At 48.4% G+C, this 22,047-nt stretch overlaps 1 protein-coding gene across 1 annotated transcript in view; it reads left to right on the top strand.

Moving 5' to 3' along the window:
- The window catches only part of SLCO2B1 (solute carrier organic anion transporter family member 2B1), a 60,041-nt gene that overhangs the window by 34,567 nt on the left and 3,427 nt on the right, over positions 1 to 22,047 (top strand). Inside the window, exons 8-12 of the mRNA XM_072855530.1 lie at positions 6,815 to 6,923; positions 13,403 to 13,567; positions 15,160 to 15,352; positions 16,148 to 16,307; positions 21,160 to 21,329. Coding sequence (XP_072711631.1) covers positions 6,815 to 6,923; positions 13,403 to 13,567; positions 15,160 to 15,352; positions 16,148 to 16,307; positions 21,160 to 21,329 — 797 coding nt within the window. The remainder of the gene's footprint in view (positions 1 to 6,814; positions 6,924 to 13,402; positions 13,568 to 15,159; positions 15,353 to 16,147; positions 16,308 to 21,159; positions 21,330 to 22,047) is intronic.

Here is a 22,047-nt window from a genome sequence, read left to right as displayed (position 1 = left end):
GCTGTAAAGTTGTCATGATCTCAGGCAGGGGATGAGAGGATGAGGCTGTTACTGGATGAACTATTTCCAGTCCAGACGAGTGTTTTTCCCAATAATTCCAGTTTAATCCTGCCTCCATGAGCCTGAACCGTTTCTCAAGGTTGTATCCCAGATTGTGGGGAACTACAGCATTTGAGCATTTTCCAATTGCTGAGTAGCCAGAGTTTAGCTTGTGCTTTACCATCTGTCGCTGGCGATGTTATCCTGTTCCAACCCAGGCAGTTGTATTCTGTCTGCTAAAGGCTTTCCCCATGGTTTTGCTCAGGCACAGTGTCTGTCTGTCTTGCAGGCTTACCGTCTGTTGCATTGCAGCTGGTAAAGAACCTCCTCAGTCCCTGCAGCTCCGCAGGTGATGTGAAAAGGGTTTTAAAAGGGGAAAGGTGCTCTCGAGATCACAGGAGCATTGCCCTTGCTCAGCATTTCTCGTGTGCAAGATCTGTCTTGTACACCCAGTTATCTCCCGGTTCAGGTTTCATTCTGTGACACTCCAAAGTCACGTAGAACCAAACATCTCCCAAACACCGTACAAAGGGGGTGAGTGACACTTCCTCCTCGCCCTGACAAAGCCTCCCCTGTAGTGTCAGCATGTCATCTGCAAACAGATACCTCGTGAGAAAGCTCAGATGGATTTTATGGGAAGCAGGTCTACGTGTCCCGGTCGTGTCCAAGCCTTGGTGGCTCCAGTTTGTTGTCATGCAATCCTCTCTGGATATCAGTCCATCTCATCAGTGCTTTCCTCCCAGGCCTCACCGGTAGATGGTTTCAGAAACTTATTGCATGTTGCAAAGCTTTGCCTAATCTCCAGTCTATATTTTAGCCTTTAGTTTGTTATTCTGCCCCTAATCCTGGTTAAATATTTTTTCCTACTCATTGCCCTGTTGGTGTGGTTATAGAAAGCCTTCTTTTTGCTGGGTGAGGGAGGCTAGATAGCCCTCCACTGCCAGAGAGCTTCTCCATCCCAGGAGCCCTGGTCTTCACCCATCCCAGGAGCCCTGGTCTTCACCCATCCCAGCCCCAAGCTCTTTTTCCTGGTGCTGCACCAGCCTGGATCTGGTCTCCAGTGGTGTTGCAGCAGGGTCTGCACTCCTCAAGCTCTCCTGGAAACCCCATTCTTGGTTCTTCCTCACTTACTCCTTCCATGGCTGCACCATATGCTTATGCAGAGATAGACCTGGAGCTATTTGTCATTCTCCTCCTCTCATTTCCAACATTTCCAGCTGTGCAGCAGAAATTATTTTTAAACCCTAAGTGCATGGCTGTGCCCTTAGCACTAAGTTTGGTTTGGTTTCTGTTTTTTCAGCCCTCTACTTGCCTAGTTTTTCCTATATGGTGTCCCAACCCACTCTGTACGGTCAATTCCCACCTTCCTTCTCCTCTGCAGATTAAGTAGTACACGTCTTCTCGCTATGCCAAGGGTTTTATACTGAATTTTATCCTGAAAATATTAGCTGGGGCTTCTCTGCCAAACCACCAAGGAAGCCACCAGCACCTCCCAGCAGCTCAGTACATCCCTCTGGGATGCTTTGCTGTGTTTCTCCTATTTAGCCATGTTGTGTTTACTCTCCTAATTTTCATGTTTGCCAGTTTAGCTACTAGTTTCCCATTTGGTGCTGCATGTTCTGCTTTGCCCAGGTCTCTAGAGATTAGATGTACTGCATTCCCTTTATTTATTTAATCGCTGGTGTTGTTGAGGAGGGAGAACAGGCTGCTGCTGATCCATCAGTCCCTAACCCAAGGTACCCATCCATCTGGGGGACGTGTGGGTGCCAGTCAGAAGAGATGAGCAGGATGATGCTTCTTTCATGTTGGGTCCTTCATCGCAAAGCTTCACACGTGGCATTTCAACTGAGAGAAGTGCAGAAATGGGGTGGAATGGAACCATACTCCTTCCTTGGCATTGCTAATGGGGGAGTTGGAAGGGGCAAGGTCATCTCCTGTGGGATGGGATGGAGAGGCTGGGAGAGGCTAGGAGATTAAATCCTTTGCAGAACAGAGGAGGTGGATTTCTGGGGGCGTTTCATGGTGAGGCTGGAGGGACGTGAGCTGTGGGAGTGCTCAGGGTGTGCAGAAACGTGACAGCTCTGTGGTGGCCTAGCAAAGTGCATCTGATGGGATTTTCTGCTGGGACGGTGGGGGATGTGTCCCCTGTCACCTGTACCATATCTCCAGATTTTACTTTCAATTGCCCTGCCAGGTAGTTGGAGCAGGCACATGGGGAAAGAGGGGAACATCAAGCTGGACATGCAGCTCCATCCTGTAGGACATGTACATGGCAGAGCAGAGGGCTAAGAAGTCACCTCCCATTTCCCAGGGTAAAACCCATCTGTCTGGGCAGTACCTCAAGCTGTGGCGTGGGGAGCTGGCCAGTTTAGGACCACAGCGTGCAGACTGGATCGACTTGTTTTATCCCAAAAAGCACCTGGTACACAGTGGCAGGAGAGGGCTGCAAGCATGGAGAAACCTCGAAAAAGCTGTGTTTTTGTCCTGGCTACACATGTCCATCTCAAATGCTTCGACATCGCCGTTCCTGCTGGAGGTGGCATTGCTTGGCAAGGTCCAGGCAACGCCCGGACAGAAGGTTTGTGACAAAGCAGAAGGTTTGTGACGAGGAGAAGCTCCTGCAGGTAAAATGCAGCTGGGATTGCTCCTGCCCTGCCCTGAGGATGCCCCATGGATGCTGGTGCTGTTCTCAGCTACATCACGGGATTGTACCAGCATGCCCAAACCTGCCAGGAGCCTTCTGCCCTTCGTTGGGGTCACTGGGGACTTCCCAACCCGCGGAGCATATTTGCAGGGTGCAAACAGCTGACAGCTCTGTCTGTGGTTGTCCCCAGGGGTCCCAGTGGACATCCCAGGTCCAGCGTGGTGGGATGGTGCTGGGGCAGCAACTTGACCCTTCTGTGCAGGCAGAGACATTGTGCAACGGTGCTGGGGAAGTGAAAAATAACTTCTCCAGTTTCTGTCTCAGGACAGATTGCCTGCGTTTATACAAATCCTCCCACGTTTATTCAGCAGTGACCTGGTGTGCTTCCAGTGCACACGAAAAGCTGAAATGAAAATAACTGACAAGGAACTCTCTTAAACGCCTGCTCCAATTTAGGTTATCAGTTAATGGGGAAAGGTTAAAGAGTGGGGACAGGGAAATCTAAGTCTTTGTCTGGAAGCCTTTGCTCCTGGGGCTGCAATGCTCTGAGCCTGCCTCATTAAAGCTCCTAAAGCACCAGCAAAGGCAATCTAGAAATACAGGGCATTATCTGGGGAGCAACTGGGGGGCAAGTGGCAGGGCGTGGTGGTGCCACTGGCATGTTACAGGAATGGGCTGGTCTCTACGTTCAGATTTTCCCCAGGGAGCTTTAAAGACAGGCGAAAACGGCGGCTAAAAATAATAATCCCATTTCACGTGAGCAAGGTGCCTGTTGGCTAGTTATTTTAACACTCTAGGAAATAGGGTCCCTCGTGGGACCCACACTTGCTGGAAGAGGTATAATGAAGTGTTTGTAGGGAGCACGACCTTGTCAGGAGGAAAATAATTATTTTTCAAGCTATGAGGTTTTACATTTTGTTTGTTTAGTATGAAAAGAGCTTCTCTGACCTTATTTTTTGCTGAGCCGGGAGCGCCAAGTTCTGCACAGCCAGAGGGAAACTCTGCAGAAGCCTCAAATTAAGCAAGGAAAACCTCTCTGTCACAGAGCAGGTCATTTATCCCTTTTTCCAGTGGTGTATTTGAATAAAACCAGACTGCCAGCACCTCTGGCTGCCCTTCTCGCAGGTGCAATACCAGGCAGGTGAAAGCAGAAGCCTGGCTCGCAGGTAGGCTGCCTTCATTTGCCTTTCCTGCAAACCAAGTCCAGGTCTCAGCCCTGCTCAGTCATACCTGATTTATTCATGTCCGTGCAGGGAAACGGGGGCTTTCCCCAGGTCAAGGACAGGTTAGGGATGCTCTTCCTAATGCAAAGCGTGGAGGAGCTTCGTCCTCCCTCCTCAAAAGCCTGTCTGCCTCCTCCATTCCCCTGCAAGGCTAGAAGTGACGGTGATAGATAAAATCCAGTTGCAAAAACATGAGATGCAACGAGAGCCCATTCAGCAGTGGACACGCACCAGGAAACAGAGTCCTTTAAGGAATCATCCTGAAAAATCCAAGCATGGGGGCATTTTGCAAGACATTTCCCACATTCGTTTGTTTTTCCCTGGCATGATGCTGCAGCAGTGCTGAGCAACCAGCGCGTGTTATTGCACCTACTGATGCCGGCTCGCCAAATCACCCGCTCTGAATAATGCTAAAATCCCCTGTGGCAGGAGCACAGCATCATTGGCAGGGCTTGAGCGTCTCCGACAGCAGAGCCAGCACTGTTCGTCTCCCTTCCCGCAGCAAGCAAGCAGGATTTGTGCCGGTCCCTCCGCAGCTTGTTTCCCCGGAGTGTGAACGTGCCTGCTCCATCCCAGAGGAATGCACTTCCTGATCCTTTCAGGCAGCAAAAAAATATATCGTGGGGCCAAGCCAGCATGGGGAGAGGAGTTTTCCTCCTCCTCGAGGGCTTTGCCCCATGTGCAGACAGCAGCTGCTCCTCGGGCGGGTGCTAAGCCAGCAGATGTGACAGAAATGTCCCACTCGCAAGGGTCATGCTCATGCAGAGGCATCCCAGACTGGGGAATCTGGAGGGATTTGGGGCTTTTTTTTCTTTTTTTTTGGATGTGGAGACAGTGCCCAGCAGACTGTTATGTCTCTGAAATACAAACAGCTGGAAGCTGAGAAAGCCACAGTCAGTAACAGCTTGAATGTATTTTTGGAAAACACTGCAGTTCTAGAGCTGAGAGAAGAGACCCTGTAACCTAATTGAAAAGTGAAAGGAAGCTGGATTTTATCTTTGCATTTGAAAAATGTATTAATCCGAGCTCTACTAATAAAAACCATGAAAGGAATTTTATTGCTTTTGCCTTGTAGAGGCTCTTCAAAAAGGGAATGTGGCATTCGCAGCACGGGACATTTTGACTTCTCCGATGTTTAATAATCAGTCTCAGTTTCAAAGGAAAAGAGATCATTTTGGCCGAAGAGCTGTCCAGTTCTTTCTGTGAATTAAGAACATCTAATTTCTGTTGAATGAACTAATTTGTCTGACTCAGATTAGATTTGTGTTGAGAGTTGCAACAGCACCGTTGCTGAGCTGATGTGGGATGTTAGAGACGGGGCTGCTGACTCTGTCCTTCTGGCTAAAAATACGCTGTGGTTTTCTGTGAAAACCGCACTCCTGCTGAACACTTTCTGCTATTACACATGTATAGTAGCGTATCTAATCTAATTAATGCCCTCCATCCAGTGATTCCCCTAAAAGCCTGCAGAGCAAGGGATCCAATGCACATCCAAGAAATCCTCCCCTCCCTTGGCCTCCCGCTTGCTAATGGGATGTTGGACACTTGCCTCGGACATGCAGTCATCTCCTAATGAGGCCAGGATGGACCTTAGATGATCCAAGCTCTCCATCTTACACTTCTCCTCTTCTGCCAGCACCTCTTTGCTTGTGAGCAGTGGCAACGTGATACCCGGGGCACAGATCCTGCCAGCGCCTGGATTAACGTCCTGCAGAGCTGTAAGCACCATCTGAGGCTTAAATTAAGCAGAGACACCCAGACCCATCTGACCTCCAGCTGCAAAATGTTGTTCCCCTGAAGAGAGAAGGAATAAGGGGGGGGAGCTGCAGGATCTGTCCGTGGACCAGGGTGGGAGAGGATGTCTCTTCCATACTGCTGCTGTTCAGTGGGAAAGATGTGGCTAAAAAAAATTAGAAGCACTAAAAAGAGTAGGAGCTGCTAGAATTCAGCTGGGGTTTCCAGGAGCAGGAGAAGAGTGGTAAGGGGCTGGGAGAGGTGAGGGTCTGTGGCTGCTCCCCGTACTCCCCGGTATGGCCCTGCTCCGGGTGGCTCTGGGTCGGCACCTCTCGGCGCGGGAGGTGGAAAATATTTTGCCTCCATCCCAAACCCCCTCCTTGCCTGGATCTTTTCCTCCTACAGTTGTGGCCTTGCTCTCCTTGCTGGTAACAGGGGCAAAGGCACCTGCACCGCAGCTTGTTACGGTACACACGGAGACACAGGGAAAGTGCTCATCCTCCATCCAAAACCAGTGTCCAAAGCTGCGTTGGGTGGAGGTCTAGCTGCATTGCTCCTCGGGTTCCTGTGCCCGTTTGCCCCACACACAGGGGCAAAACAGACCCTCTGGGGAAGAAAAGCACCTCCCTAAGGGTGTCCATCTTTCCCGGTGCAAAGGCTTACACCTCCTGAATTTCCATATTCACGTGAGCTGAGCACACCATGTGCTGTACCTGGGTAATGGCCTGGGTACATATAATAAATATATATATACAAATATACATATATAATATACAATATTACAATAATAATATACAATAATATACGATATATAATAATAATATACAATTATATATAATGTACATATATAAATATAAAAATATTTATGAAGTGTGATTCATTACTGTTGGGAAAGGCGGGGAAGCTGGCTCTTAGCCCCATCGGATGCTCTTAGCCCCATGGGAAACCCAACGGTGTGGGCACAGAGCAGCAGCCGTGGGCAGGAGGATGCCTGCCCGGCAGCAGCCACACATTCCACGCTGGACATGAACAGTGCTGGCCAAGCCCAGAAACCTTGCAAACTCCATCTGCAAGAAGCATGGGCTGCTGTCTGTCATGATTTGGGAGAGAAAAAGCAAGTTCAGTGGAAACTTTGGCATGGTCGGTGCAGTGACAGCCTCTCGTCTGTCCCCAGGTGGTGAGTGGGAAGGAGAGCAACAGCAAGAAGAGCGAGAATGTGTTCAGACAGCTCAGGTCGAGATCCGAACACGTGCAAAACCTCTCTCTAACCGAGTTCATCAAACGTAAGTGTGTGCATCCCCCGCCTCCCACTTGGACAGGGTTTCTCTGCTTGCACAACAAACATCCGTCCTGGCAACGAGCAGGTTGCAATGCTGGTAAGAAAAAGGGACGTTCCATCCCTGTGCTCAGCCTAACTCTGAGGTAAGCCCTCAAGATGCAACTTAGGCGTTCTGTTGAGTTTAATTAGAGCTGCGGATCTCTTCTTGGTCTGCTCATAGCAGATGCTTGCCATGACATCCAGACTACCCTGCTCCACCTCATGCTGATCAAAGTATTTGGGGTTGGTAGCTCTCAACGTTGCATGGCTTTATGGCTCATCTGGGCAGTGGGAAATGGAGGCCAAAACCTCATCAGAGCCCAAAGCCAGGCAGGAAAGAGGGGTGCAAGCTGTGAGCCTGGAGCAGAGCCATGGGAAGGGGAAGAGCCCCCCAGTTAGAGGGGTTTTGCAGCTTAAGTGCATCCAGTTGCTACTGCTCAGCTCTCAGGTCATAGCAGGAATCAGACCCCCAGCAGCACTGGCAGCTCTTCATCCCCAAAAGCCTCCTCAGACCTCCTCTTCCAAGGCTGGTGACAATATCTGAGCCAGGCTGCCCTCCCTGTCCCACCGAGGATGGCTGGTGCTGCCTGGAGCCAGGGTCTGGGAATTAAAATTGGATGGATGTTTGTACAGGGTGATCTTAATCCTGTGCAATTAGCTTGTTTAGAAATGAGTAGGCTTTGTGCTGAAGGGAATCAGCTGGGCTTTAGTCTGTGGAGGCTCCTCTCAGGGTTGTTTTTTTTGAAGGAAATACTCTGCGCTTTGGCAGTTACTTAAGAAAAGTGATCCTCTGAAGTCAATCTGTGTCAGCTTCCTCCATATTTCCTGAATATTATCCCTTTAATTTATTGGAAATTCTCTGTTTTATTAAGGTCAGTGCAGGGCAGGCACAGCCAGACAAGCGTGGGCAGGCTTTTATTCTGCTAGTTGCACCGTTTGCTCGCTAGCCTCATGCTAAATTAGAGGAGCAAGTTGGGGGTTTATTCTCCGCTGACCTTGTTGCACTGTCATTTAGAAAACCTGTGTGATGGAAGCGATTGCACGGGAACAGATTTATAGCACTCACATGGGATTTTCACACCGACACTCTGCTTTTTGCCTCTGAAAAATGAATAAAAATGAGCTCCCTGCTCCTGAGTGAAGAGAGAAGGAAATATCTTACCTCTGCTCGAGCTGCAGGTTTGGCTCAGGGCTTGCATCAGGGTTGCTGTTGTCAGGGCTGCAGGAGCTGTGCTACTAAATTCATTATTTCTGAGAATTTATCCCCTAAAGCCCAGTCCTGAAAAAAATTAAGTGTCTGTAATTTTTGTCAGGAGAGCAATCTTGCTGAAGTCACTGGGATTTCTAATAGAAAAATCTTTTTAAAGATTTTTAAAAACTGGATGGTAGCTAGTGTGTGATGGTTAGATGGGGAAATTTGGTTGAAGTCTAAAAACTTCAGTGCTAGCTCATCTATGGGTCACTAGAAAGACAATTTTTACCTCCCATTTTGTGATTCTCCTTCTTATTTTGTTTCTTCTTTCTGTCACCAAGCATTCTTTCCTCTCTATTTTTACTCTTCTTTTCTACACGATAGTTTATGAAAACAGCGTTTGGAGATTTTCCAGCCTGAATCACTGTTATTTTATACCTTCTGTTGTTTAAAAAGAGAGACAGAATGAAACACACGTGGTGGAGAAATGGGGTAGGACAGTCTGGTCCCTGTGCCACGTTCATAGCGAGCCCTTTTTACACCATATCCCAGTACAAAAGGATGACCTGGCTCCTGAAGGAGAGGGGTCCCGCTTTGCTGGTCTCAGAGGGCTGGAACTGATGGGGTTATGCTGTGAGATCTTTGAGTTGTACCTCCTTGGTTTTTCTGATTGCATCTGGCATCTCTGCACGCAGCGTGGGGAGCAGGAGCCCACTCTGCAGAAAGGCAGGAGATGGGCATTTAGGAGATGGGCAGTGCCAGTCCACCAGCAGAAATGACACAAAGCAGATTCCTGTAATATCTTCTAAGAGAAATAGCCACCTGTATGTTAATTCAGTCTTATGCTCACAGCTTTTCACTGCAAATATTAGTTTTATGGGCAAGGGGCTAAGCCTTATGCTGGAGATGGCTATTGGCAAAAAGTGGATTGGACCTCATCTGCTTGCTGGTCCATCTGCATCTCAAGGGGAGCTTTTACAGATGGTCCCCCTCCCTGAGCTGCCTGGTACTTTGGTGCTGTCCCTGGGATAGGCAGCCCCAGGCCTGCCCAACATTGATGGCTATGGGTTCACCCTGTTAAGGTGGGATGAAGGAAAGCATGAGGATGCCAGCAGGGATTGGATCAAGCAAGGACTGCACAAGATCTCCCATTTTTCCTTATGAAATTTCAGTCCTGTTCCTCCTGCATCCTTCGTAAGACAAAGTCCCCTCTCTGATTGAGGTGTTTGAATACAGCAAATAGGTTGAAAAATGGGCCTGGAGATGAGGGCTGTGCTTTTTTATTGGGCTCATCTGCAGATCTTCATCACTTTCAGTTAGGAGGTGCTTCGCACCGTCGGTGTTGGGTCTGCCCAAACAAAGCACTTGGGCTTGGAGTCAATTGAGTCAACACTTGGAGTTGGCTCATCGCTGGTGTTTTTTGCAAAGTATTTTGCAAACTGGCCTCGTACTTTCATGCAGGCCACCCACACCGGCTGCAAACTCAACCTGGGACCAGGAATGCTTCACCCAGGAGGAAGGCAACGTCTCCTGTTGAGAAATGTCCCTTTGCCTGTCAGCTGGAGGGAACAGGGACAGCTTTCCCTTGGCACTGACAGGTGGGGAAAATGCAGCTCTTGCTCCAAGCCTGCCCCAAGCCTGGGGGAAACTCCAGGTGAGAAAGACACTGCCTGGTTAGGCTGTGATTCAGCAAAGCGCTTGAGGCTGCTCCTTGAGCAGAATAAAACTGAAGAGTGCCTTTAAGCGTTCATCATTTTCTTAAGGGCTTGGCAGATGCAAGCCTTAAATTACTAAGCTGACCTGGAGGAGGAAGATGTTCAGAAATGCTGTTTAGTCACTTATTTCAGCTTAAATGATACAAAATGAAGCATGATTAGGGAGAAGAAAATGCATTTTGTCATTTGTTCTGTTGCTTCAGTGCACATGGAGATAACTGAGAGCAAAATAAGGCTTGCGGGAAATTTTTGTTTTTTACTTTATTGGGAAAAAAATGAGGATGGGTTAGAGCCCATCCCATGAGATGCTCCACATTCTCCATTTGTCTGGAAGCCACTGAGCTTTAAATCTTTCTGGGGCAAGGTGTGATGAGCAGAGAGCAGTTTGCAAAGCCCTGGGAACTCTGCCTCAAGGACAGGAAGAGCTTTTCCATCCACAATCAGCAATAACAGGATGAAGCTGTGTACAGGATAAATACTCAGGCAAAACACTGGGGACATTTCCAAACAATGAGGTCAATTAACCAAGAAGGGAGCAGGCTCCACTCGTTGGAGTTATTCAAAAGTAGGAAAGTCAAAACACTGTGGGGAATGATCTTGGCTCTTGCACAGATGCGCTGGATGACACTGGGTTGCACGCTGCTCCTTGTACTCACAAAGTGCTCCTTTTGCAGGCGTTGGACGTGCTCACAGTAATCAAGAAAGTAGGATTTAGCTAGCCTGAAGTCATTTCCATTGCTAATTTCTAGGCTTCTGTTGAAAACACCTGGGAGGATGTTCAGCTTCTGTTGCACATACTGGGAATTAATCCATTAAAGGTGATCTTCAAAGCAATTAAAACACTGGGCTTGTGACTTGGTTGTTTCTCTGTGGTGCCTAAAGATAGTTTCAAGGATATTTTTTTATTATTATTTTAAAGTTTCCACTTGCTTTTAGTATCTGTCCAGCTTCCTCTCTGGAGCTGTAAGGAAGATCGAATTAGTAATGAGATGGTGATTGCAGAGGACGGCAAACTTGCTGCTTCCCACCATGGAGTGGGAGATCTGCTCGCTGTCGTAGCTTTAGAGCTCTGATGTGGGGTGGCAGAGGGGGTGTAGTTTGATTGAAAAAACTGAAGAACTCTAGGGAAAAGAAATCTTTTTGGTGGAAGATTCCCACTAACTCCCACAAAAGGCTGGATTAGCTCTGGGGAGATCTTTCAGCAAGCAAGTGGAGGCTTCATATTTACAATTTGTCTGAGATATCCACTATGTAAACTAGGCAGGAATATGCTTCAAAAAGCAAGACCTCTATTGATACTTAAGAGCAAAACCACCTCCCTTCTTTGGGGTTCACCTTGGTCTAGCGCAGAGATGTCATCGCAGCTCATTCCCTCTCCAGTTGACTTCTAGCCTCCCAGCTCTCCAACGTGTCAGTATTTCAGGGTCCTTGAACTTGCCTTGCATGCTTGGACCCTCTCTAGTGCCCTGAGCTTGCTGCTCCCTACTGTCTTTAGCTGCTTGTCTAACCCTGAGAGCGGAGTGCTGAGCTGGAGAGGCGATACTCCCATGAATGAAAGCTTTGCCTTCATGTACGGAGGACCCCCTCGCATCCACAGAGGGACCTTTGCTCTTTGCATAACTTTTTAGGACAGCTAAAACAAATACACAGCTTGGGGAAAATCCCAGGCAAGCACCAGATAGTTGTCCCTCTGCAGTCCTCCAGTGCCTCTGTGCTGGAGCTGATATAAAGATTGTCCCGATTGTTTGTGAGCTGCTAAGAATTAACACCATTAATTTATGGCAGGCCCTTGCATTAATCCTCCCTGTTAATTCCTTATCTCTGCTTCAGCATATTGACTTTCAGAGACCTCATCTGGGAAACTCATCATCTGTTTGTGTGGAAGTTGCCCTTATGCACTCCCTTTGCTTGCGTGCTACAAAGCCGGAAGAAGAGCACGGGGGAAGGAGATGGTTCAGGGAGAGCAAAGGCATGAGCAGAAAGCGGGTTCAGGATGTGCACAAAGGAGAAATCACTCCAGGCTGGAGAACTGCAGCCTCCCAGCTGGTGGGTGTCAGCATTGGGCATCCCGATTCTGGCAATGCTGGGAGCGGGGCAGCTGTCTTTGCTGAGCAGGCTGAAGATATCTTTTTCTCAAGCAATAAGGGTTCAGCCACAGGGGAATTTGCTAGAGTGTTTCTTGCCTGTAATCAAAAAATGCATTTTTATGATTGAAACAAAAAGGACATTGACATTGCAACCACAGCAAACAAATAAATTAACTTTTAATGACTTCCCAGCTACTTTTGTATTTGTTTTAGTAGAAGCCCTGCCAGAAAGCTTCAGGGAAGGGAACCCAGGCGATGTTTACTTGGGCCATGTGCGTTTGTAGAAGCCCCTGAATCACTGAACACTGCAGCCCTCAGCCCATGGGTGGTGGGGCAAAGACATGCAGGTTTCGATCTTGCTCTCAGCCACCCCGGTACAGTCCACCCGTTGAAGGCAGGAGATATAGACAGTATTTACAGAGGTTCAGCTGAGGCTGAAAAACTATCGCAGAGCCACTTGCCTTTCTCCTAAGGCATCATAAGACCCTGGCAGCTCTGAATAAGAGCTCAGCAGGAGGCATCGCTGCAGAAAGCAGCAGATTTGTCCTCTGAATTAGCAGATGTTCAGGGTTGCTTGAGCAAATCACCCAAGTGTGGATGTGAGTTATCACTTTTCTTGGATCAAGATGCTTCGTTTAGAGTTTACTTAGGAAGCATTTCTTTATCGAGAGGGTGCTCAAACCCTGGAACAGGCTTCCTGGAGAGGTGGTTGATGCCCCAAGTCTGTCAGTGTTTAAGAGGTATTTGGACAATGCGCCTAATAACATGTTCTGTTCTATTCTATTCTATTCTATTCTACTGATGCTGACACCTCCAACAGTTTCCCATTGCACTGGCACAGACCCTTTACATGCTGCCTGCGTGCACGTGTGTTTAGAGCGGTTCCCAGTCTCAACTGCATGGGCTTCAGCAGAAACTAAGTGTGACCAACCTTAGCAGCAAATCAAAAGGGTTACCAGATACGGAGGTGAGCTCTGCAGGGATGGGACGTGTCCAGAGAGGAGTTGCTCTCTTCTCAGGTTCGCTTTGAGGCTGGACATGCTTTGCACTGAAAACCCTGCTTTTTTGCTTCATCTTTTGCAACAACTAACTTCTGCCATAGATTCACCCATCCCATGGCTGATTCCTGAGGCAGGTGGGATGAGGGTTCGTTGGCTTCCCTCTCTCACCCTGTTTTGCAATTTTCAGGTGTTTAATTTTTGCAACGTCCTGATGCTTAGTCCTGACTTTTTAATATCCAAATGGTCACACAATCAAGCCCTGACATTATAAACCCTGAAAGCACACATTCTGCCCTTTTGTAAATGAAATGTTCAGAGGAGCTCACCACTCCTAAAGAGTTAATTCTGCACACAAAATGCAGGAAAATTCAAGGTTTTGCCACTTCTGTGGATTAATATTTTGCTGACCACCTCTTACATATGCAACAGGTTTCCCCTTTTCCTTTCAGATTTTCCTGTGGTCCTGTTGAGGAACCTGCGTCATCCCGTCTACTTGCTGGTGGTGTTAGCTCAGGTCAACCTCTCTGCCATGGTTGCTGGCTTAGCAACATTCATGGGGAAGTTCCTGGAGCGACAGTTCTCCCTGACGGCATCCTTGGCCAACATGATCATCGGTAAGTGTTGCTATCAAGGCTCGACAGCTTTTGAGCACTTCTTAGAAAACAATTTAGAGATTACTAAGAAGCACCTTTCCCTCTGGAGCTGCCAGTCTCCTTCCGTTACCTACAGACAGACGTGGCACGAAGTCCTTGCCCATGTGATTTCTCAGCTACTGTGTACCTTCCTTCCTTGACATTGCAGCCTGAGCTTGCTACAATAAAATCTTTCAATACCTGGAAAAATCTTTGTTATCTAAAGCTGTTCTCTATAATCAAGGAGTGGAAACCAACTCATTGCATCAAGGGAGCAAAGAAACATCAGATATGAATTGTGCACGTTTCTGTAACAGGGGTTACTTTACATCGATCATTGGGTTAAGGGTCTTTAAAAAAGTAGATGGTAAATAAAATTTAAAACTTCAGTAGTGCATGTGTGCATTTTGAAGATACTTTGCAGCAAGAGGCCAGTCAGGCTGGTGTCATAATCAAGCTTAAACTCTTCAGAATGTTTGCTATAGTTAGACTAATTGCTTGTAAAGGTTCGGCTAATTGCTTGCTGTTGGTATTGTTAAGAAGGAAAGGAATAAATGCTAAGCAGGATATGTGCTCTTGAGATTAGACTGCTTTTGCTTGTATTGTAATATCCAGAATTTCCTGTCTGGGACTGAGGTCTCCCTGTGCGAGCTTGTCATGGTAATAAAAATATGAAGAATAAAGCCCTACTCTTACAATCAGTTGAAGAGTTCAGAGATCCAGACGCAGAAGTATTTTCAATATATTTTTGAACAGACAGCATGTGTCCTCAGAGAAAGAGTATTCTGAAGTCTGCAACAAATAAATCAGAAGAAAGTGAGCAGAGCAGACTGGTAAAGCCCAGCAACCCAGGCTAAATACAGGCAGAAAGGTTAAATGCTGAAGCAGTGGTGCCTTCCACTGATGTGCCCTGCTGAGTTGTTCCCAGGCTTGATTTACCCGCTCTGTTGAAGACGTGCACCGTTTTTCTTGTTCGAATTTATCTAGCTTTTGTTCCCAGCTACTGAATCTTGCTTTGCCTTTTTCTGTTAGATCAAAAAGCTTTCTGTAGTTGGAAAACCCTTCCTTGTGTGGGTATTTATGGGCTGAAAGCAACCTCCCTGTTGATTCTTTGTTGAATTAAACAGATTGCACTTCTTTGGTATCCCATTGTAAGGTGGGTTTTGCAAAACTCCAAGCCTGTCATGGAAACCTTCACAGTTTTATAATGGTGACAACAGAAGTAGGCACATGACTGCATTATGCGGAAATTAAATATCCTCTCTGGGTTTCATTGATATTTTCTCCTGTCTACACTGAAAAATCACATTTGCTGGATTAAGCATAGCTTTTCACTGGTCCCTACATCTTCCATGCATGGATACATAAGACAGACAGTTTGCTGGGGGTCCCGCTGTTTTTGCAAAACTGTTCTTTCTTAGCATTATTCCACCGGTCTCTGCAAAAACCTTGGTCCCCTCCAGATCACCAGTATTGAAAAATAGGAATCCAACAACAAATCCTCTGGGCCTTCGCTGTAATGAAGGGACTGATACGGCTCAGAGGATGGAAGACAAGGACCTGCCTTTCCCCAGGTGCTGTGAACATCCCTGGGGCGATGGTCGGGATCGTGGTGGGTGGTGCCATCCTGAAGCGGTTCCAGATGTCCCTGAGGCAATGCAGCGCCATGTGTGTCCTCGGCATGTTCCTCTGCCTGCTCGTGGCTTTCCCCCTCCTCTTCCTCGGCTGCCCCACGCAGAAGGTCGCGGGCATTACCTACAGCGAGAGGTACTGACAGCTCCAGCTAGGCATGGGTGGGTCATTCCCAGGGCTGTGGGTACCCCCCATCCCCAGCTGCGCTCCTTGGGGTGGAGGTGGAAGTTAAGCAGAATACCCAGAAATGGGTTTATTCCCTCTTGAGAAACAGTTAATGGTGATCAAATAAGGCTAGAAATTAATGCTTTTGTGAATAAACACTGAATCTGCTGTGTCTTACTCCTTCTAACTTCATTGGCTGGTGGTGAAACCCAAAGTGAACCCATTTTTGGCACAAACAGCACAAGATTAAAATTTCATCTTGGAAAGTGCAGCATGTTACTCACAGGCAAATAATTTGGGCAGGGGCCAGCCCTGGGATCACACCTTCAAAGCCTTGGCTGCTTCCCTACACAGCTAAATGCAGGCAGGCCCTTGTCTTCCCTCAAGGCTTGATCCAAGTTGCTGTAAATTCACATGTTCAGCATCCTGTGGTCTCAGTGGAAGCTGGTCCGAGCCCTCAGTGGGAAGCTCACCACCTCTCACAGCGTGGTGTTGCACTACCCCAAGACCCCACATTTGGGGCCAAGTATGAAGGAAGTGGGTGAATCCCTTGACCATTCGTGGTCAGGATACTTTGCCCAGGCAGAGCAAAGGCTTGGGGGTTGTAGTGGAATTTCTGTGGGTCCTCACTTACATGTCAGGAAGGTTTTTTTAAGCAATCAAGTGTTTCTTTACTAATCTCGATATACATGCAGTATATTTTCTATATAAGATGCGTATTAATGATGCTCAATACCATGCATTAATATTTTCTTCCTGCTGTAGCTCTGAATTTGGACACCACGCCTTGGAGTGTAACCTCCAGTGTAACTGCCCTGAGAAAGCCTACAACCCCATCTGTGGCTCTAACTCTATTGAATACATCTCACCCTGTTCCGCCGGCTGCAGAGTCGTAAATACCAATGCAGACAACAACTCTGTCCTGGTGAGTCATTCCCACTGCGCTAGCGTCCTGGCTTGGGATGGTTAATGAGGGATAACCAACGCAGCGCTCACGCCGGGCAATTAGGTTTTCTGATGTTAGTTAATGTTGGACAAGCTCTGCATGACCGTGTGGGATGAGCAGGGGAAGGTTGAGAACGTCCCAGGAAAACCTCGGTGTCTCTTAGCACTCTCCAGTATAACGCAGCCCTTGCCAGTACAGGTCCTTGGTCAAGGCAGCAAGCAGAAACCTTTTAGGTATCCAGCCTTTTAGGATGTCAAGGTGTCCTTCCCCATCCACTGCTCCCCCTAGGTCAGGTTTTGCTCCACAAACCCTAGCTTCAATATCTCCCTTGCTACCCAGCAGCCTGAGTGGACTTTTTGCATGGCAGATGCAAAGACCTTCTGCTTTCCCTTCACCCCTAAACAGTCACCAACAAGGTCACCTTTCTCAGCTGTGTTTCCTGTGGTGGGACAGGAGGATGTGCAGCATGGGAAGGGCTAATCACAGCACCTAGCATGACCCCAAGTCCATGGATGCCTCTTGTACTCGAGGGATGCTTTCTCCATGGGGTGAGTCAGCCCACCTCCAGGCTCCTGCTGTGAATTGCCCCTTCTGTGTTCCTTGAATAGGGACCTACCGAAATCAGGCTCCTGATTTGGCATCATATGCCTGAATTTCTCTGAAACTGGATGGAGTCTGAGTGTTTCCATTTTTCCAGGGTTGCGAAGGCAAAATATCAATGCAGGTGGCACATGTTTCCACATACCTCGATGTCATGCAGCAGGTATCACCCAGACTGCTCACCCAATAGTATTTGCTTGGGCTTTACCTAAAATACTGCTTAAAGCCTAGAATGCACTTTTTTTTTTTTTTTTTTGCTGAAGCAAAATGCAAAACTGCACTTGGTCCAAACTGCCGTCCTGCAGAGTGGGGGGAAATACCAGCTGAAAACGCTCAACTGATACCTATAGTTGCAGAAGCAGCCTGGGTCTTTCCATCATATAACTTGTTTTAGCTATGCTGTATCTACAGATGAAGAGAGAGGAGGTAAATCTTGCTTTTGGGGACTCAGGGAGCAACTCTGTATGCTCTGGGCAAGCCAAGCCTGGAGGGACCATTGCCCCAGTACACACAGCGCTGACATTTAGCAGATCTTCACTGCATGCTCTGGGAGGGCCTCCTTAGAACAATGTTATTCCACCTTTCAGCCTGCAGATTTGCAGGTTAAAAAGTCACCAGTTGCAGTGTGCGTCCCCTCCATAAGTACCAGTTGTCAAGCCAAGTGTCTGCATAAGAGGATAATTTAGTAGAAGAGTCCCGATGCGGGGGCTAGAGAAATGGGGTTTGCTCTTGGCTTTCCCTTCATTTGCAGACCTGGGCGGGTTATTTTGCTGCCATGTGCTTCTCTCTCCTCTGCTGCTCCCTGCCTGTCACCAAAACCCCAGTAGGGCTGTGTTTTCCCAGTGCTAGTTGTCTGTTGGGTGTACAGTTCAACAACACGCAATACAGTTCAACAAATAAATAGTAAGGAAATCTTGGCCAATTCAAAACACTAGCTGAAAAATGTTAGCAATCCATATAGAGTGAGTAGTTTTCCTCTGTGTTCTTGGCACAGGATATAATGGCAGCATGGGACTGTCAGGGCACTTTTTAGCAGCATTTTGTTAATTAACAATACTTCATTTTAATAACAATTATGTTTTCTGCCAGAGCTTAGTCCCCAATGTGCTTTTCTGCATCCCTGTGCCTGCCTTTCATACAGCAGATCCTTTTCAACTGCTTCTTCCTCCTCAGAGATGCCTCCAGCCCTTTGACACCCTGTGCTCCTGAACGTGACCCACTCCTGCATTCGTTACACATATTATTATGTGTAGCCACATGCTACAACAAAACCAGGGCTCCCTTGATGATGCCGTGCAAACGCTACTTAGTAAAGCCAGCATTAGCTCTTCCTTTAGCGCTGAGATAATTTGCTGAATCTTCTTTCCACCTACTGATGCATCTTGACCCAATTTAAGTTGTGTGAGAGCTTCTTCCACACAGGGACCGTATCTCAGTATGTTGTTATAAATGCCAAGCCATGTAGCTGGAGCACGTTGCATCTCCCTGGGATGGGGGGTTCATGGCACACAGTGACGTGGCTACGGATGCTGAGCTCTGCTCCTTTATCATGCTGGACTAGGAGCTGAGCTCAGGTGTCCGCAGAGCAACCTCTGTCCCTGTCCAGTTTTGAGTATTACCTGTTGCAGGAAAGGACAAATGAGATATTATTGCATTTTATGGCATTCCTCCAGCTCCTGCTTTCTCTGCTATATTACACTTTTCTCACTATTTTCAGCAGCTCTTTGCCAGTGCAGGGACCTGTTGCCTACTGCTTTCCATGTCCCAAATGCCTGGGTTTCTAGAAAAACCCCCAGTGTGCAGGAAAACCTGCAATTTTGTGCTCAGCTTTGCTGCAGCCCTTCCAGAGGAGGCTTGCACAGTGCAAGCTTGGCTTTGACACTCTCATTTGAAAGCTCTGGTACACTGAAAGTGATTTGCTCTTTGCATGTCCCCAGATATCATGGGCAACAGCAGGAGCCTGCAAACTTTGCCCAAGAGCAGGACCTTGCAGTGACAACCTTTTAGTGCTTTGCTATTTGTTTAGGTCCAGCGTGACCTGTTGAAGAGAGGTGGCCATGGGGCTCCCCTGGGACTGCGGGAATCTCCATGCCATGGGGCTCCTGGGTTTCTGAGCCCTGCTCTGCTCTCATCGTGCATGGCCACGGGTGGGAGCAGGGACATCCCTATGCTGCCAGCTGTGTCAGATCTGAGCTGGTCAGCACACACCCCAAAATTCAGGGTACCGCAAGGTCCCAGCTGGGGAAAAAAGGGAGAAATAAGACAGCATCAGGCAGAGTTTGATGTGAGCAGCTTTCTCTCGTAAGAAAACAATTGCTAAATGGTACTGTTGGGGATGTTTGACACACAGCCCTGAAAAACCCGGGGCTGGCTGCATGCCATCCAGCTGCCTGTCCCTGCCCAGAAACCACAGTCCCGATTTCAGGGCTGCTTGTGGTTATTCTCTTCTCCCTGCTTCGTCGGGTGGTTTTTCCCAGCCCTGGTGCTGCGTCAGCCTCATGGCACTGCTGCCCAGACGATGCATCTCACGGGGACGGGCCACTGGCAACTTTGTGGCTTGTCCCCACTGCTCGGAGGTTTTTGCAGCCGGGGTCATGCTCCTTGCTCTAAAAATTCTCCGAAGTTTCAAATGAAAGGGGCAGAGCATGGTCTTGTGCCTCCATTGTGTGCATTTCCAGCCCTTTGTCTCCATTTGACTTTGTGCGAGTCCCCTAAATATCGTGACTCCAATTCTCCGTAAAAGGTGGCAGTTGCACAGATTGAATGAGTTTTAATTTGTCTAATTGCATTTTTGTTAACTGCTTTGGCCCAAATTAATCTCAGCTATCATAGGCACTTATCTGTGGTGGGTCCTCTGGAGACCCACCTCTCCCTCCACGACTGCAGAAGAAGCCCAGATGATGAGTTTGGTTTAGTTCGTTTCAGATGACTGGAGAAGATAAATCCCAGTCTTAATTTAAAATATTAAATCCTCTTTCCTAGAGGTGGGAGGAGGGATTGTGTCCCCTTTCATCCCAAATCTCCCCCCGTGCTCTCAGCCGGGAGCAGTTCCTTGTGGGTCTCTCTTATGGGCATTGGCCGTGCCTCTTCCCCAGGCAGTGATGTGGGAACGGGGATTTGGGAGACTGGGCTGCTCCTGCCTCCGGAGCACCCTTCTGTAAACTGCCATCGCGCTGTGAATCTGTCCCCCTGCAGCAACAATAAGATCATGCTCATTTTATTTAAAGGTCTCTCCCCCCAAAAATGAGGTTTCTTTAAAAAAAAAAAGAGAATTGTGACTAAAATTTGGAGAAAAATAAAAAATCCATATCCCTCGCCCCAGGGCATCCTTCCTTTGCTAATGCTGAGCCGGTTATTTATGACCCTCTCTCAAAGGTGAGGTTTTGCATTTTCCCCTAGGAAGTGTTTTCAGATTTAATACTCCCCTGAGCTTGGGCTCTGGCTTTGATTGCCAGCTCTGCTCAACGCGTAGCCCCTGGATGAAGGGTCTCACAGCAGGAGACAAGCTGGGTACAGGTGATGGAGCCCAGGCTGCTCCCCTGGAGATTTCCTCCAAAAGATATAACACAGGCCAGTAAGCTCACATCAGGCTTGAATGTTTTGTCAGCTGTGGGTGAGATTTTTCCATGACAAGAGTTTAGATTTATGCAGGATGGCAAAGCGTTCAGCTGGCAAATGATGACATTGAAATAAACCTGTGGGTAAGCATCTTCAATGCACAACAGGCGTGAAAGAAAGGAAGCACGAGCATAGAAGGATTGCTGCAGGGGGTAGGGAGGCATTGCTAGGGCTCACATGAACAAGGCAAGGATGCGTTTGGGTTGGGAGCACTTCCAGGGGCCTCTGGAAGCACAGAGAGATGAACCAAGGTAGTGCTGTGGTCCCCCATCAGCTGTGCGTGCTCACCCGTGTGACATCCTCGTGATGCCCATGGGACCTGGTGGAACTGGGACCTCCTTTCAGAGATGGCAGCATGTTGGAGGCTGGAAGTGGGGATGGGAAAATGTGTTTCCTCATCCACTCAGTCTGTTATCCCCAGCCAGCTTCATTGTATGTGTTTCTTTTTCTTCCCCCTGCCCCTTCTCCCTGAAGTGTTGAGTGCTAATTACTGCTAATTATTTACAGACAAAACCTAAACACCCTCCCTCCCTATGACAGCTGGCAGCTATCCCTGGTATCTCCATAGCCTTGAGCAGATGAGCAGCCTCTGGGTTTTCTCTTCTCTTTGCAGAACTACACCAACTGCAGCTGCATCTCTAAAAATGGGCTTGAGGGGTTTGCCAAGCCCGGGACCTGTGGCACCGGCTGCTCCCACCTCTTCCTGCCCTTTGTGGTCCTGTCCTGCCTGGCGGGGATCCTCGCCAGCACGTCCCACACGCCGTCCTTCATGCTCATCCTCAGGTGAGCAGACTGGGTTGGCCATGGTCTAGGTGCAGCCACTCCTCTAAGCACGGCAGAAAAGGCATCAAGAGGTTGTGTTTGGAAAACCGAGGGGTCCTTGAATTGCACAGGAAGGTTTTCTCCAGCTGAGGGACTGGAGGGTTAAATCAGCCCTATATTGCACCTCGTGCCCAGTTCCTCCCATTGCTTTTACATGGTTCTTGCAAGTGTTGGTGCAGGGAATGGGGAAGGGGGCTTCCCTGCTCCTGTCATGTGGCAGTGCCTGTGGTTGTCCATCTTCTAGGCTGTCTGTCTCAGGAGCAGGCTGAGCTTTGCTAGCAAAGACCTGGCATGTCTGGGCAGGACAGAAACATCGAGCATCTCCAGCCTCAAATGTTGAAGCAGGAGAGACCTTCAGGACTTGCTCTTGAAGACCCTGCACTAACAGAGCTCCTGCTGCCCTAAGACTACCAAGGCTCTTCCAAGGTCTCTTTGGCTGTTGCTGCTGAACGCCCTGTGGAGTTAAGCAGCAAGTGGGGATTTCAGGCTGCTGGAGGCTTTATCATGGAGCCACCGGTGCTGCATGGCCAATTGCTCTTGCACGCAACGTGGTGTTCACCAGCAGGCTCAGGCAAGGAGCAGCTGGTGGGTGAGTGGGTGTCATGCCATGCCAGGCCCCCACGGCACCTCCACCCACTGACAGGGCCGTGGGGCTCGCAGGGACCCCACATTGCCCTCA

The sequence above is a fragment of the Ciconia boyciana genome, chromosome 1, assembly GCF_034638445.1.
Source record: "Ciconia boyciana chromosome 1, ASM3463844v1, whole genome shotgun sequence".
In the NCBI taxonomy this organism is placed as follows: Eukaryota; Metazoa; Chordata; class Aves; order Ciconiiformes; family Ciconiidae; genus Ciconia; species Ciconia boyciana.
Note: the sequence above shows the minus strand (reverse complement) of the source record. Positions and strands in the feature narration are given on the sequence as shown.